This window comes from Struthio camelus, chromosome 8 (assembly GCF_040807025.1).
Source record: "Struthio camelus isolate bStrCam1 chromosome 8, bStrCam1.hap1, whole genome shotgun sequence".
Classification (NCBI taxonomy): Eukaryota; Metazoa; Chordata; class Aves; order Struthioniformes; family Struthionidae; genus Struthio; species Struthio camelus.
This window is the reverse complement of record NC_090949.1, coordinates 21791273-21808448: the sequence shown is the minus strand read 5'-3', so window position 1 is coordinate 21808448 and position 17176 is coordinate 21791273. Positions and strand designations below refer to the sequence as shown.

Here is a 17176-nt window from a genome sequence, read left to right as displayed (position 1 = left end):
CAAAGTGTGAAGCAGATGGCTCTTCTTTTTTTCCTCCAGAGAGTGAGCCGGTGATTTAAAATGCTGACAAAGTTCCTGAAAGAGATGTTAGAGTAATTCTAGTTAGACTGGAATAGTATTTATCTTCCCTTTTCCCCCCCCTCTCTTACTGTGTAATACAGGATATGATAGTCAAGTGTAGCTAGCGTTATAGTTAGGAATTTCTCTCTTGCAGACTTCAGTTCTGGTGAGTGTTTTACTATTGTCCCTTCTTTCCCTGCCTCCCGTTATCCTATATCAGGAATTTGCTCTGTACTTGATCTTGGATCTCTCAGGCTTAGTGGCTGCTTGTCATGTGAGGCACTCTCAGCTCAGGCTTGTAGTGTTTAATTTGCTTTGAGTAGGGTTTCTTAAATTTAAATGCGTTTGTTGTGAGGCATTTACTTAAAATGCTAAGTGGCTAAAGCCAGGAAGGACAGCCTAAGCCTGCAGCTCCTAGAAAGGCAGGGCTTAGCTATGCCAGCTAATGCTAGGCTCTAGTTAAGCTAAGCTTGGCTCTAGCTAAGGCTACCTCTGCAGCAACTGCTTAGCTGTTGGTGCCCTCGCTGTTTCTTTGAGAGACAAATTTTTAGCATCATTGTTCTAATGTGAAATGCTCTAAAATTAAGCAAATTGTTTTTCCTTCAACCTGTTGAGATACTTAACAAATTTCTCCATTTCCCCTCAGAGAAGCCGTGAAGAGACTTCCATTTCAGGTCTACTGTAGCCACAGTCAACAATACGCCGATATTTGAGTCACTTCAGAAAACTCTGCAGATAGTAGAGCAAATCCTAAGGGCACATTAGGAGCTTGCCCTGGTCTGTTGCTTGCTTTTGTTTTTGCCGTATTGCTTCTGTATTTCTTGTGTAGGTGGCTGAAGTTACAATAAGGATACAGGTTCTTGATAGACTTTCATTTCTTGAATGAGCAAAAGGGTTTTTGACAGATGAGTGTTCAGGAGAAAGGAATTTCCTACAAAGGCAGTAGTAACTGACGTTTCAGTATTAAAAGGCCACTTGTGAGAACTTTCTGGTAGCGTATACCGACGATCAAGCTATTCAGTATTTTAATATTGTACTGTCACAAGTGTGTGTGGGGATGTCGTTGTGCAGGGAAGCAATTATCCGTTGGAGCAGATGTACTTAATACCTTACAACAATGTCTATGGTACATTTGCTAGACCTTCAAAAGAATTAGGGAAGCCCTTTGAATTGTGGTATCTATTCATGTAAGAAAAATATGTACAACTGAGCGGAATAGCTTTGGTTAAGCGAAATCCCTCATTGTCAGGTAGTGCTTTATTAGTTCCAGGGACTGATGATGAGACTTGTATTTACTGTCCAGTTACTGATTCTACATATGGCTAAGGAAGATCAGGCAAGATACCCATCTGGTGGTTCTTGTAGTTTGGTATGGGCCCAGGCAGTACTAAACATCCTAGTTAATAGGTCTGGAGGAAGAAGTCTTCCATAAATGTGAAAATCTTCACTTCAGAAAGAAAATAATCCACTATTTGTATACATGCTGCTAAATGGAAATGTTTCCTCAGCCCAGCTGATAAATAGAGAGAATGATCTCCTGTATTTTTAAGATCTTAAAACATGTGGACAAACTGCAAATTGATTGTGTGTCTATTTAACAATTGTTTTGTACATCTACTTACTCAAGCACATACTTTTTTTTTTTTCCCTCTCTTTTTTTTTTCCACTGATGTCCTTTTTTCAGTGTTTCTTCCACTTCAGGAACTTCATAGTACTTATTTGTTTTGATGGATAACCCATTAATGCTCATTATAGATCAAAGTTATTTTATTGTACAAATTAAGTGAACTAAAGCCTTTGCACTGTTACAGGTTTTCAGAGTTACTGAGGTCATATCCTAAGTTTCTCCAAAACTTAATCTTGGATTTTAATTTAAATGGATCCATATACCTATCTGTTTTTTTCCAGACCTCATTTGTCCAAAAGCAAGAGCATTTTAGTTAGCCTTGTAGGACAATAATTTTATACATGAATAGCAAAACACACTTACACAGTTCTTAGACTGCTTTTCCTCTACTGAGAAGTAAGAGGGTTCATACAAAATAACTTCTGATTTCATGTCAAACTGTGTCAAACTTTGCTATAAAATAGCTGTGTAGAGTTAGCTTTTGATCTCAAAGAACATGAACTAAACAGATTTTTTCAAGTTTTTTCCAAAGATTTCTTGTGCTTGCTTATGTGCAAAGCAGCTATTTCAAAGATGTATCTTTGCTAAACTCTTGTTCTATTCTACAGCTATTGTGTAATCTTTATTCACATTCTGGAAACCTCTGCCTTGCAGTGTGGCCCCTATTAGTCCAGAAGTGAGAAACTTCTGATGCTTGTGGTTGAGGAATTGTTTGAGGATCCAGGGCTACAGGAGAGAAAGTCATAAGTGACTTTAATTTGAACAAGCCGTCTTCCAGATGTGCTTTGGTGGTGACTTATTTCCTTCTCTCTTGTCCTATTGAGGTAGATCACTCAAGTGCTTAAGAACAGTGTCAAGGACGGATTGTAAGCACCATTCTGAAGGAAGCTATAAGTAAGAAAAGTGAGTGGGAAGGAGCCCTGTAAGAAAGGAGAAGAATATTTGTTCTTTGGGTGCGAAGGGCCATCTTCTAACAAGCCGGTTGGTTAGTTTGGTGGAAGACTTGACTTGAAATGAGAAGGATCTCTGTCCTCTTACTTCTCAGGACTAGATCTGAGATTACAACTATAAACTGTTTGATCTCAAAACAGTACAGAAACATGTTGATAGAAATGAGAAAACTTAGTTGCTGCCATGGTACACGTAAATGGAAAATAACGTTTTTAGCTTGCGTGTTAACAATGGGATGCTGAATGCAGGGAAGGTTTGGCATTTCTTGTTCTTGTTTCTCTATACTCTATTTTTTTTTTTCTGTATGTTCCTTTTGTGTCAGCATGGGAGAAGAATAAATAACGCTGTTGGACCATGCAAGTGTGTGTTTATGCCTCCTGAGGAGAGGTGAAGGTGTTCAGATGTCTGCTGCAGTTAAGCATGTGTACAGTAGATGCCAGTAGAGGTCTACCAAATCAAAATAGAAATATGGCCAGCATTTCCATAGCAACAACTTCCTCTTGGCAGTACTATTTATAGAAGTACTGCAGTCCCAGCTTTAGTACTGCTCTCGGAGGCACTCACTAATAAGGGTTATCCTTTTTAGAAAAAATGTACATGCAAAAGTACAGTAAAACTCTATCGTTTTACTCTTGTGTTTTATTAAACAGTGAAATTATTTGTTGTGTTTATTTTGCTTGTATACATTATGAAAAATCTTTGTTTTAGAATTTCAGGAAAGCCATTAAATCTGTAAGATATTAACAAATGCTCCTCTTCATTGTGTGTGTGTGTTTAAGAAAGAAATGCAAACTAGTGACCCAGTGCTGTGTGTAAAGGCTATTTAAAAAAAAAAAAAATCAAAAATACATTTGTTTTCTCAAGAAGCCTTTTTCTGCCTTATTTGTACCCATAATTCCTTCTGAAATATGTATGTCTGGCAAAACATAGTATGAATTGTGTTTATTTGCATAATTTCTATTAAAATAGTTTTTAGTTATTAAATGCATATCTATATACTTTGTCTTTTTCTTTCAACTTTCTATCACAATTGTAAAAAGATCGTATATATTTTCTTATGTTTATAGCACAGACACTAGGTTCTTCAGTGTAAATTCTTTAACAAGTTGTAAAACTAAGAACTATAAAATGCTTATAAATTGTGGTATTTTCTAATTAGAAATATTAGACAACGAAATTATTTTTCTTCATCTTTGAACATATCTTGTCATATCTTTGTCATATAATTCTCTGAAACAGGTTGAAAGCATCTTTCAACTTATAAATATTTTACTGGTCAGTGGGAGACCTGCTAAATTCAGTAAGATGCACAAGGCTTTAAAAATGGAGGAACCCTCACTAACATGTTATCTTGTATCAAGTGATTCCTCACTCCTGTTTTAATAAATAATAAAGTTGGGCTTTCGTTGTTGAAATAACTGAAGCATAAAGGGAAGGATGTGCTTTATCACGCCATATATTTTTAAGCAAATAAAAAAGATTTCTCCTTTGAATTCTAAAAGAGACTTCTGTTAGTATCCCTTTATAAGGTTTCTTTAAATTATTTTTCCATAGATTATGAACAAAATAAACATGCAGAAAATATTGTGGTTTGTCTCTCTTACTTTTGGCCACAGGCCAGTGCTGAAAAAGGGAATGATTTTTTTTTTTTCTTAAGCTGTGAAAGGCAGAGAATTTTTATTTAGCCCTTAAAAAGAAGCAGAATATGCTTAAACAAGCAGGCTAAGATTCAGCTTTGTAGGTATGCAGGAGAACATTAAGTTTCAAGATTAGAAGTAAAACCTAAATATTTGTGAGCTATAGGTGATCTGGAACTTATTTTACAGCACAGATCCATTTTGCAAGATCCTACCGTGGAATACAGTGCATTGTCTTAAAAATGGCTATATATTTTTGATTGTAAGACATTCATGGTTAACCTTTGTTTAACACAAAGGAAGATGCTTCCAGTTCTGACAGAGCGAAAGAGGGTTTTGTTTCTGTGTATGAAAATCCAAAGTATGGCATTAGCTCCTAGCCGTAAAATAAATACACTTCACGAGTATATAGGTATACCGTAGTATTTAGTATTTATCTATTTTTGTACTTCATTAAAATGAGATCTAAGATTCTCTAAAGTTAGAAAAAATTCCCTGAATTTGAAAGTCATGATAATGTTTGCATTCTTCGATATTCAGTTAAAGCAGGAATGCATAAATCCTGCTGTTACTCATAGTTATGTGCATATGCATAGAGTCTATATTTTAAAGAAATTCTTTAGAGTAGTGTTGCTTTGTTGTCCTGACCATCTATATTATTTGAGGAAAGAAGGGTACTCCCTTTCTTAAAAGTTCGTTTTATGGCTTGATTGGTACAGTGAAATTGCTTCCTAGAAAAGGAAATGGTGTTACAGTGAAGATAACTGAAAAGAAATTGTCCATGTAGCTGTGTTGTGCCTGACCTTTTCTCAGCAAGAAGCTGATTTGCAAAATCCCTACCTTGGTTACAGCGTAGCGTTTTGTTACCTGCAGCCGGGATAGCTGCGCTGGGAATTGTCTGCTGGGCAATGCACACAAGGTTGTGGGTTAGCAATCAGAAGAGTATAAATGGTTTTGTCATCTCCTTCAGGTTAAAGGATCCAGTGTTCGCCTTTTTCTGTGGCTGTCATCATTCTGTTGCTTTAAGTTTCGCTCTTGTAGATTCTTATGCATTTTTATTGAAATATTATTCACTGAAATATAGCCTTACACATGTAATGTGTATTCATAGCTTAATCTCTCTCCCACCTCCCTGGCTTTTTAATATATTTTAAAATATTGCCAGGACTTAGGTGATAGGGTTAAGTGGAAAGAGAAGTTGGAGTTTCATTATTGCCTGTAGAACAGAAATTTTAGAAATCGGTTAGAAACACTGAAACAACTAACTTTTTCAGTGCAAGTAAAACACGTCTTAAGTTGACTGCCTAGCTAGTTTGGATTGACTGTGATTGGAGCAGTTGGGAGGGATGCAGCAGACATGCTGAACCGCGGCTCGATGGTGCTGCGTTGCGTGCCGGCCCCAGGAGCTCCCCGGTGCCCCGGGCTGCGTGGGGCTGTGCTGGGTGAGCAGAGGGGTGCTTCTCAGCACTGCCTGGCTGCTGAACAGTGGGGCCGACCTGGACCGCAACTGTCTGAGGCAGCTGGCTAGTTTTAATGTCTTCAAGCATAAACCATTTTAGATAATAGTATAACAGAGTTTTATCTTTCTGTTAAAGCTGGCCTAAAATAAAGTGTTTTTTTTTTTTTTTTTTTTTGGTGACAAAGTGAAAAGTTTCCTAGGGACGGGACAGTTCCCTAGAGGCAGAGACTGTCGCTAGAGGAAAAAAAGAAAAAAATTGTTCTATGACAGTAAATGTATCCTAATCAGGCCTGATGTGATATGGACACATCTGTGCAGCTGAGCTGACCCATACCTGATCCAGCTTTTGTAGCACTGAGTTGGTAGGACATGGACGACTTCTGGTCTGGATGAAGTACGACTGTTTTGCTCTTTCAGGAGAGCGTACTGCCTTAACCACAGTAGCATAGTGATAACACTACACAGCTTTCCATCAAAGCTGCCTCCATTTCTTCTTCCCGCATGAAGCATGAGTAAGATGAGATTAAGGCTGCTTGCATGTGTCTATGTAAACATTTAGTAGTGTTTAAAGTTTCACAAACTGTTCTAAGGGAAAAGCATTACTGGCTGGCAAATGGAAATCCTTTTACAAGCTGAGCCCCAGAATTTTGTCATTGATAGAGCATCGTCAGTCACTGAGCTCTGTGTGTGTGTGTGTAACATACTGCCTATGTGGAGCTTGTGTGGTCCGTGCCTCATATGTAACAGAGAAAATACTTGGTGCCAATAAATTAATACTATGCTGATTTGTAAGATTAGTATGTCAGTAAGATGAATGATTAGATGAAAGGAAATAGGAGGGTCCACCTTTAAACAGTAGAGGAATGAGGGAGATGGATTACTTCACAGAAAATCAGTGTGGTAGTGTACTTTGTTGTCCTGGACAGTGCTGGTCTGCTTGTGTGTACTAGGAAAGTGTGTTACTGTCTGTGTATCGATATTTGAATAACAAACTATGGATGTGACCAATACTTTCTTTTTGTGTTTTGCGTGTGTGGAGCAGACCTTGTTCTGTGACAGTGTTCACTGGCAGTAGTTTGTAAAATTTTGGCAATTAAAGGTAAATCCAGGTTCTCTCTTTGGATATCTTCTAACATTCCTTTTTTGATGCCTGTTTTTACCTAAACCCGTTCAGTTCTTGGATCTCCAAGGATCGATATTTCTGCTTCCTGTTTTTTGGGACCTAGTTCAAGTATCCAGGTGTCTAGGTTAGGCACTTCATTGCATTCACAGCTCTTAATTTTGGTGAGCAGGGTTGTTCTCTGAAAATACCCAGATCTCTCCATTGACTATAAAGGCCACATAGACTTTAACTTACATAAACTGAATTTTGTGAGTTGCTGTCTTTGGGATCAGGGAGGTGAAATAGTTTAGCTGAAGTGTAATAAAAAATAAGACTACAGAACTGTAAAGGAAAGGGTGGTGGGAAGGGAGAGAGAAAAGTTGAACATACCTTCATGGCATGGGGCTTTGTTTATTGGGGGCAACAGCCAAGGTCAGAGAAGATGCTGAAGTCTCTTGGCAAGCTTCCCTGGATGCTCAGCGACTTGCACGTGCTGCGGGGCAAGGCCAGAGAATCCAGAGGGGCTCTTCTCGCCCCTGAGCGTTTTAGAGGGATGAGGCAATGAGCAGGGAAATAGGCATACTGTTTTTGTCTAGCTCTTTTTTATACTACTATATATAGAGTGGCACAGCATTACTCTAGCATAAAGTGTGTGGTTATATGTGGTGTATAATATATCCACAGGGCCTGTTTGTGCCCCTTATAAGGCAGGCTAATCCCCGGAGCGTTCCCTAGTTCCATGTTTCTGGCAGCAGGAGCACCGAACCTGCTGGGGTTTCCTGGAAGTCAGCATTGATCCTGGGACAAAGGAAGTAAAAGCCAGAGAGGCTGAAGGTAGAAAAAGAGCTGCAACGGGCTGAGACCCAGGGGAGGCTGTGGTGCCTTAGCCTGCTCCCACCAAGTAGCCTGGTCACCGGCTAGCTAGAGGGTGCTCAGCCAGATTTGCAAAATGTGGCATAAAAATGTGAGCGTTCAGGCAGTTGGTCCCAGCCTTTTGGACAGGCGCTGCAGAAAGAATTGCATCGCCAGAGTGCATCTAGAGCCTGAAAGCACAGGGCTTCTCCGCGCTGGGTACAGGTTCTGGGAACTTAAACTGTGGTGCGCCTGCTGGAGGGGGCTGGTGGCAGCAGCTCTGTAAGTGACCGTGGTGAGGAACATGGTCCAATCTGTACAGCCTGGCCCTCAGCTTTATTGTTTTATCATGAGCATAGGCATTTTTGTCATCATAGTGGGTTTTTTTTTCCCCTTGAAAACCAGAAGCTGTTATGAAATAGTTATGTAATGTCCAAGGATGGATATCTGATGACATTTGGAAACTACTCAGGGAGAAGTGTGGTGGTGAAAAGTAAAAGGTATATCTTTAATACGTGTTGACTGTAAGACAGAAGACAGATTGAGACAAGTTATTTAAATCTTAAAGATTTAGGACTATTCTTAAGTAAGTAACCACACTTTATGTGCTGGCGATATACTGGGAAACCTGCCCAATGTATGTGTTCCCATTTTCACAGAAATGAATTTCTTGTATTGTCCATCTTAAGCACGTAAAATTATATGATTTAAAAATAATATAATCTAAGCTAAATACTGTTTTCAGTTTATTTCCTCTATATTCTGAGCCATGATGAATGATGCTTTCTAGATTTATTCTGCAGTTAGAAGGATCCAAACATCTTGCAAAAAAAAAAAAAAAAAGTTTCTTACATAATTCCACAAGTCTTGCAGTTGGAGCTTCTACACCAGCAATGTCGTGAGCTGGGGACCACGACTTTGTGACTCTCCTTCCAGCTGCCTTTGGAGCTGGGAGAATGAATATGCTGTTAAAGGAGGATCTGCCAATGCTGTTCATTCTGATAGTTTATCCCTGAAAAAATTAAATTCTCTTGGTTCATTCCCAGAGTAAGCAGAACTCAGTATGAATAAATATAGTGTAGTCTTGTTTTTGTGTACTTTAGAATTATTGAGCTTCTTTTAGTCTGATTTTTCTCAACATAAACGAGGAGAATAATTTTTTTTTGCAATAACAAAATAATAGTTTCTTCAGTAGATTTTTTGCAAGTAACCTCCTTGCTTAGAAAGTGGTTCTATTGAAAACGAGAGCTTACTAATGATTATATTACAGCTGGTTAAGTTTGTTGTGATTACGGTAGTACTCCATCTTACCAAGGAGAGCTGCGGCGTAGTTACTTTCCTTTTTTCATGTGTGGCTGTGGTAAACTAGAAAAAAAATCTGGCTTCTGATCTTTATTTCTGAACAAGTTTCTGAACAAGTTTCTTACATTTTAATGTAAAATGTATATTTTAATATCAAATGTGAGTAAATATTAAACTGTAAAAGCACATGCTAGAGCAGTTTTTGCAGCTTTTTAAATAACTATTTTCAATTGACGTGAAAAGAGGCTTTTGACAGTATAAAACAGTACATTATAGAGCTTTTCTTAACAGGAAGTAGAAGAGAGTAGTGGTTAGAAAACACTGCCTACAGGAAGTTTGATGCATGCATTGCTCTTAGTGTCCCTGAGTTCAGCTCCTGTTAGATATTTTCTCTTTTGCTTTGCTGAGTTGCCAGAGCGCATAGATGGCAGCTCCGAAGGAGATCCCTTGCAACCAGTGCACAGGGACAGCCACAGCACTACAGAGACTGGAAGGTTTTGCTAATCGACTCTTTCATAGGCATTCGAAGGGTGGTGCACACGAACAGAGAGCGGCTCTGGAGAATGAGAGCCATCATTTCTCTGAACTTGCTGTCCTATGGGACAAATCAAGTAAGTAGGGTTTTTGTTTGTTTTTATAGATATTTTCTCTTCAGTTTGCACAGCAAGGGAAGAACTTGCATATTTGTAGTTGGATACAGATACTGAGCTGTGATGCATTCCAGAGGCAATTTTACAATTTAATACCGAAAGGTGTTAATTTGAAGAAAAACCTACTGCATCATGCAGGGGGAAGAGTGGTACCATTTCAGAGGACTGGGTGGCTGGTGGGAGAATTTATTCCTGGCCCCTTCTTCTCTGTTAAAGTACTGTTGACTTGTTTAGACAAGGTTTCTCCTCACCCGCAAATAATTTTTTGCTTATAAATTATTTCCTTTCTTTTCAAATTAAATCTGCTGGTTCAGCAGAAACAGAAAACCCATTAAAAAGTGTAGTGTTTAAACTTTGGAATGGGCAGACATTGCACAGATTAGACTTCTAATTACAGGACTCTTCATCATTTGTCACTTTATTTTAACATGTGCTATTTCAACATGTGCTGTATAGTGGTAAACAACATAATAGTTAAAACCAATTTTATGTATTAATTTAGTATGGGAATGCTGAATATCATTAGCTTTAATTTCTTAGTTAGCAAACCATTTATGATATGTGTTGCTTAAAACCTTTCATGATTGCATTTTGCGTAAGAGAAATGAGAGGTTTCAGAAATACCACAGTGTAAGTAAATTGTCATTTGATCTTCGTTTTCTTCTTTTAAAGCAATGCATTATTTTGCAAGTCAGTTATTGTCTTTGTGGTTAAATATTCATTTTAAAATGTTACAATATGGTAATTGATGATAATTTTGTGCTGGATTTCAGTTTCATTGATGGATTTGGAATAGCACAATTATTTCTGTTGGAAATAGGCCTTATTGGCCTATTAAACATCACCCTGTTACCATGAAGAAAGACAGTGTTAATCTTTCTCACTACTTTCAATTTGAAGTATTGTACCAGTGGGGACTGAATCTGTTCTCGGAGGAGATGCAGTAAACATGGAAGCAAAAAGCTGTTAATGCATTGGCCTAAAACAGATTAAATCTAGGTCTTCCAAATGAGATGGAAAAGGATAGACTAGTCTTGTTGGGAAGATAAATGATGAAAGTGCATGAATTGTGAGCCTCCATTCCTCCAAAATATCTTCAAGTCAGTAAAAATAGACACATGCTTGTGTTTATATAGAAGCTCTTTTTTTATATAAGTAGCTATTTGAGAAAAAATGACAACTGAAGCATCTTTGTTTATTTAATACAAAGAAAAAATGGTGTTGACCTACTAACATTTACAAATTGTGACCCGTTTGTGTACAAGTCTCTACTATTTTTTTTCCCCTCTATTTAAAGCAAGCTTCCTTGTATGACATGTTTGACAAGGAAATGGAATGTCGTGTCTTTTGGTGATAAACATGGTGAAAATGGTTGTTCTATAAATGCTATTTTAAGTAATGATTAAGCACAGTGGTTGTATATAATATTTTCCTAAGCAAAGTTAGTGAGCTGATAGCTGAATTTTGGCTGATTATGTAAGTTTGGGTTTAGGATGAAATTCTGAATACTTACCCTGAATATTTGCTCTCAATGCTTTGCTCTCAATTATCTCAATGATAGTATTTATTCAGAAAAATAACGAGTAGTTTAGGTACACATGGACTAAGTCTGCCTTTCTAGATTCTCATTTCACTACCACTTGAGCTCAAGAAATGATAGAGAAGATAGGGAGTATAGGGACAGTAGCGTTCTTGTGTACTGCTGACTTGCAGAAAAAGACAGCATCTGTGAAAATTATTTTCTTGCCTAATAGTTAAATATCATAGAATTGCATCAGGTCATAGAATTCAGGCCATAGATCAAATTCATAGGAAGTTTAACAAGCAAGCACTGTTTTAAAAACATCATACTGTTGTCTTGTAAGGATATCTGAATATTCACAACTATTCTGCCTGTATCACTGCAACTTATAAAATGTTCTTGTTAGGTTTTAGGTGAGGCTAAATAGCAGAAGTTTAGTGTGGATTGCTTCTGAAATTTGAGACAAAAGCGTTGTTTAATTCCCAAAAGAAGTTTGGGAAATGACTTCTCGGATTTTATTTATTTGTTTTTTTAGTTTTGAATTGGAATTAATTTGAAAAGAAAGTTAATATATTAACACCTTTGGCTATAATGAAATGTTGTAATAGATCTGTTTCTATGCATGTCCTCTACAGAGGAGTTACTGCTGAAGCTACAGCTTTGTTGAAGAGGAAGGAACTGCTTCTTGCTGGGTGGACTTTATTTGTTTTAAATGTTGTCCGTCATCCCGGGTTGTGGATTAGCTTAACTTGTCATGTGATTTGAAGGCTGTAGAGTTTTTCAGTGGTTGATTTTGAAATTGATTTCATGTCTTTGCTTCCTTGTTTTCATATGTAAAACAGGTTGTTTCTAACATGCCTTGGATTCCTGGTAATGTATGAAACCAAGCGAATTTATTTTGAAAAATGTTTTAGAATCTGATGGGTCAGAAATGCCTCAGGATGCCACAGGCCTTCGAATTTATTTAGAAAACTTGACTGTGTGTGTTAATGAAGAGCTTAAACTAGTAATCGGATCAATTGTGCTGTACAGCCAGCAGATGAAAGGGATACTGTGTTAGTCATCAGAGCTGTACATTTCTTTCTTAGTTTTACATGTCTTGAATATGATCAGCTGCAAGTATCTGGGGCCTGTGTTTTGATTTTTGTTTCATTTTGTTAGTTGCTTGTTGGTCTTTGGAAGATTGAGGAGGAAAAGGAAAGGAGAAGGAGGCTGCTTGGTTTTGAATGTGGAGGCAGTAAGATCAACGTGAATTTTATTCTCTTTTATTCTTGAACTGATGCTTATGTTTTCCAAATCTCTGGAAAATAAGGAAACATGCTAATAACTTGGATAACAGAAATGGTCAGGAGACCACTATTGTGTTTTTTTTTTATCATCTGCAAGTATTCATGGTCTCTGAATTGCAAATGGGTGGATGATGAATAGTCAGAGGAATGTTATTTGGTCTCTAACTGATTGAACATAATATTTAATATATTTTCAAATATTGTGGAATGTCTTGTAGAGATTTAGCTGAATAATTACTAGATATATGCATGTATGGAGAAAAATACGTCTGAAATACCAAATAATGTACAGAATACATTGTGTGAATTGATTAAAGCTTTAGAATAACTCCTAGTTGGGTACAAGTCAACAGATAATTCTGGTCTAAGGTTGCCATGGAAACAACCAGTGCTTGATATAATTGAGAACATCTTAAAACCTCCTGGTGTTTGCATGCTTTTTTCCCCCTGCCATTTTGAGTTGCTTCAGACATGAATAGGTAATGTTGGTCAGAAGAGAAGTAGTTAATGAGCAAAACCAGATATCCATGTCCTGAATATTGATTTTGGTTTACTATTGGTACCTTGTGTTTCATAGTGGTGTTTCTTCTTCTTTTTTTTTCTTCTTCTTTTTTTTTTTTCTTTTTGTATCACAGTGAGTTCTTAAGGAAGAGAAGCTCTCTGGATTCTGTGTGCTCTCTGTTTCCAGTTAGGGTGTATAAGTGTGTTTAGAGATAGAAGCACTGATTTTGTAGAGATGAACATACTTCATCAACTCTTGGATTAATACTAGGAGCAATATGTTTCTGAAAATTAGCTTTTCAACATGAATGGTAAGTCTTTTCTATTACCTTTGACACTGTTTTTTGTTTTGTCTTCACAATCAGAAAAAATATACCTAGTTTCCCCCTCTTCTCTGCATAGCTCTCAATAAATGCATTCGTCTACTGATCTCTTTGTTTTTGTAATTGACTTAGTATGGATTTCTGTCAAAAATTACTAGTCTGAAAGATTTGCAGTTTGTATTAAGCATTATTTGCTTTGCATAGTGGGTGTTTAGTATTTTAAATTGTATTTTAAAGCTTTCTTTTGGAAATAACTATAAGGTAAAATTTTCAATCTCAGATTTTGTGCAATTGAATGTTATATGTATTGGTTTACTTAAAAATTTTCTTTGGCACCCATAATAAGTTATTGTTTGTGAACTGATAAAAATCAAACACGCCAGTTATCATAATAACTGATAACTGTTATCCAGTTATCATAATTATTCTGAACTGGCTTTTGTTGTTGTTCATCTGAATGAACTTCTTTTTCTATGATTTTTATTCTTTCTAAATGATGGGATAGCAGAATAGGTGAGGTCGTTCAAGGAAGTGGGGGTGGGAAATCTCATATTTTAAATGAGATATTACAGTAGATCCGGTAAACTTATCAGGCAGGTATTTGCTTTCCAAAAAAAACCATGACTACTTGTTATACTTTGAATCTATTCCTGAATGGAATAGTTTATTATAATTTGGAATATCTTTGAAAGTCATATCTAAATAGATAAACAATATACACTTATTTCTTTAGAAACAGATGTCCTTTGAAAATCATTTGCCAAAAGCCCAAATCAGTTTCTGAAATGATGCCTTTTTGTTTCAAGCAGGTAGTCTGGAGCTTTGTAAAATGACAGAACAGAATTTGAAGTTGCTTTAGATTAAAAACGAAAAACAAACAAAAAAAAAAACCACCACACACAGTCAATTTATACAGAGTGTATTTGTGTGTTGGGTGTGTGTGTGTGAGATTTTACTTTATCCTACAAATGTAAAGGACCGTTTTTACTAATGTTTCACTCTTGTGCATGATATGAAGAGTGGGAAAAGTCACCACACCACCTTATCTAATATCAGTTTATAATGTGCTCATCTAATATAAGTGTTTTAAGGTCATCTTCAGTGTGATAAGAGTGTGATAACATGCAAATGTCAAAACTGATATAACTATAAGACATGATTTCAGAACTCCGTATGTGCAAATACGAAGGTTTATTTTACAACGTTATGACTGCTTAAAGCAAACCTAAACGCAGGCAGTCCCAGGAAGAGGTGGTCCAGCCATCCTTTTTCTATATTGTCGCGTTATTCTCGTGTGGATGCTAAAACTTGAGCAGTGGCATGGTGAGCTGATCAGAGAACGGTCTGGCATTGCGGGGACTCCCTAGTGCTGGGCCGAGCGTGCAGAAGGGGAGAGGCGGAAGCTGGACCTCCCCTTCTTGCAGCAGCCTCTGCCTTTAAAGTGAGTGTGAAACTGTAGCCTTACTGTGCTTCCTCAGCATCATGTGCTCACGCTGCTCTACGCATGAAGAGGTCCAAAGTCACATTCAGGCCCAAAGTCTCTCTGTTTCTCACTAGTCGCCTCCCTGGATTTTTCCTCCCCTTTCTCTGTTTTGTTATTGTTAGATTGTAGCTTCTGCAGAAATTAGTCAGCTATCTCAGTTTCAAATTGTGCTGCCTGGGTAGTTTATTTTTCTTGTGTTCTGTTGTGATTTTGAGCCATTTTAAGGGAATAAATTTCTCACAAAAACTAGGTGAAAAAGAGGCTACAGGTATGTGGAGTGTGGTTTTTTTTTTTTTTTTTCCTTCCCTCCCTTCTCCTCCTCGTTGGGGCTTTATTCAACAGTTTGTGAGGGTAGATTTTTCTGATCTTGACCTCCAGGTTCCAGCTCCATTTAAAAAAAAAAAAAAAAAAAAAAAAAGCTTTGCCTTTTACCAAGTGTCGGTTCCTAATCAGAATAATCCACAAATCATAATTTTTACAAAGGAAAGGTGAATCTCTTCTGCTCTGTTAATTGAGAATTACATTACCTCATCAAGGTAAAAATTCAAGAAAACTTTTGCTTTTCAATGCACCTTTGTGGTTGTCTTCACTCCAGTAGTGTTGCACTCTTTAAGTGGATAGAGTCAGCTGGTCTCCTTGTGAAAGGTTCTCCAGATGCAGGTAAAACCTGAAGTCATACATTTTCTTCAGTTGGAAATATGACTGGTTTGCTAGTGTTTTTTCAGGAGGGCTCCAGATGTATGAGTCTTTCTTTAAAGACTTGAAAGGATGAAAAGTTGTTTGCTTTTCATGGGCCCAGTTTTTGGTGGTTTTCCATGTTGTTTTAGTTGTTTTTATTCTGTTGTTAAAAACAAAACATTTTTAAACAGATAAATCTGGAAGACCAAGTAACTTTGTTCAAACGTTCACAGCTTCCAGTTTTAAAAGCTCTGATTCTGGTAGATCTTCTCTTACACGAGTAACTCCTGGTAACAGCAAGCTATTGATTGGGCAACTGCTTTCAAATCCAAAAAATTGGGAAGTAATCACTCATCTGGAAATTTACACTCTAAGTACAAGCTAGAGGTTACCAGATGCATGTGGACAGGTGGAGCAGTATGAGAAAAAGTGGAGTAATGAGTGGAGACTCAGATGAATTATTATCAAGTTTCTATATTCCCTAGTGAATAGGAGTGTTTCAGGAGTGAGGATGAAGAAAGGGAGTATATATCTCTTTATTATGTTTATTGAGCGGAGAGTCAAGATTGCAATTGTAATATAGGAAAGATCGACATTAACTGTGAGGGAGCCTCAAAGTTGAAGACCTAGTGTTTGTATTAGTGGCTGAGGTTGGGAGATGAAAATGTGGAGAATGGAACAAGATTGCATTTCTCATGACGAGAAAAAAATGATTTGCAGCACTTGAAATAAATGATGATGAGAAGCTGGAAAAGAATTTTGGAGGTATTGCTTGTCAACACTGATAGTAGTAAGAGTGGTATTTATTTTCCTTTTGATACACTCAGTTACTGTGAAGGGCTTTGAGAAGCATCTTATTATTCCCACTGCTGAGAAGACTAGAGGAAATGGAGGGATGACATGGCATGTCCAGGTGCTGCAACTAGACATCTTCCTATGGAGTTCTTGTGGGACTAATGGTGGCTTCTTCTGACAGATTCCCAATGCCATTACTGGTTAGCCTCGGACAGTGGATTGGGATAAATTCTCAGGTGTTGAGCTGGTTCATGTTTTGTTCTGTTTCCTTGTATGAAATATTTGAAAAAAGAAAAGGCAACATAAGAGTTGCTGCTTTGGCTTACTTCTTAAAACGCCTGTGTGTAGTGAAGAACCCATGCAGGTGTATAGTTTGGAGTATAAGCAAAAAATGAGTTTAAACCTTGACTTCTAACAGAAAGGGTATTTGTGTAGTGTGTTGTAATTGTTCATCTGTGAACTGTGACATACTCTAGTCTCTGTTACATCTCAGAAGTGTTTTTTTAATCAGAAATACTATTTCTTCCTTTTTTTTGTGATTTACCTGCCACAATTTTTATGTAATTATTTGTTGTTTGATTCCTTTAAGAGTTCAAATTACTGCTAGCGTTACTGTTGTAGGCCAAAGTTCACAACCTGAATTTCACATCTTTAATTATTGAGGTTTTTAAGGGCAGTTTTATAACCCAAATCACATTTGTGGTGTTTTCCTTTATTCTGATCTCTGACAGCTACAGTAGCTCGTTAAGAACTTGTGCTTTTTTGAAAAAAAGAAAAATTTTTTTTGCAGGGTTTGTGACTCAATTCTGTGCAAGTTCTGTGTCCGCCTTTTATCAAAATAAGCGTTGACTTTAACCTGTGTTTCTCTAAACTGCCATTTGTTATCAAAATTGGTAATAAATATTCTTACTTATTTTTTGCTTGCCCTAATCTTATGGCAAACAA

General features: G+C 37.2%; 1 protein-coding gene across 4 annotated transcripts in view; it reads left to right on the top strand.

Moving 5' to 3' along the window:
• The window catches only part of PRKACB (protein kinase cAMP-activated catalytic subunit beta), an 83269-nt gene that overhangs the window by 29565 nt on the left and 36528 nt on the right, over positions 1 to 17176 (top strand). Inside the window, exons 1-2 of one of the 4 annotated variants that reach the window (XM_068952671.1) lie at positions 9494 to 9601; positions 13087 to 13263. The exons of 1 other annotated variant lie outside the window; for it this stretch is intronic. In XM_068952671.1, the coding sequence (XP_068808772.1) occupies positions 13257 to 13263 (7 nt within the window). In that variant the 5' untranslated portion in view covers positions 9494 to 9601; positions 13087 to 13256. Of the gene's footprint in view, positions 1 to 9333; positions 9602 to 12884; positions 12931 to 13086; positions 13264 to 17176 lie in introns of those variants that run through there. 2 more of the 4 variants (XM_009673236.2, XM_009673234.2) reach the window with 2 other exon arrangements.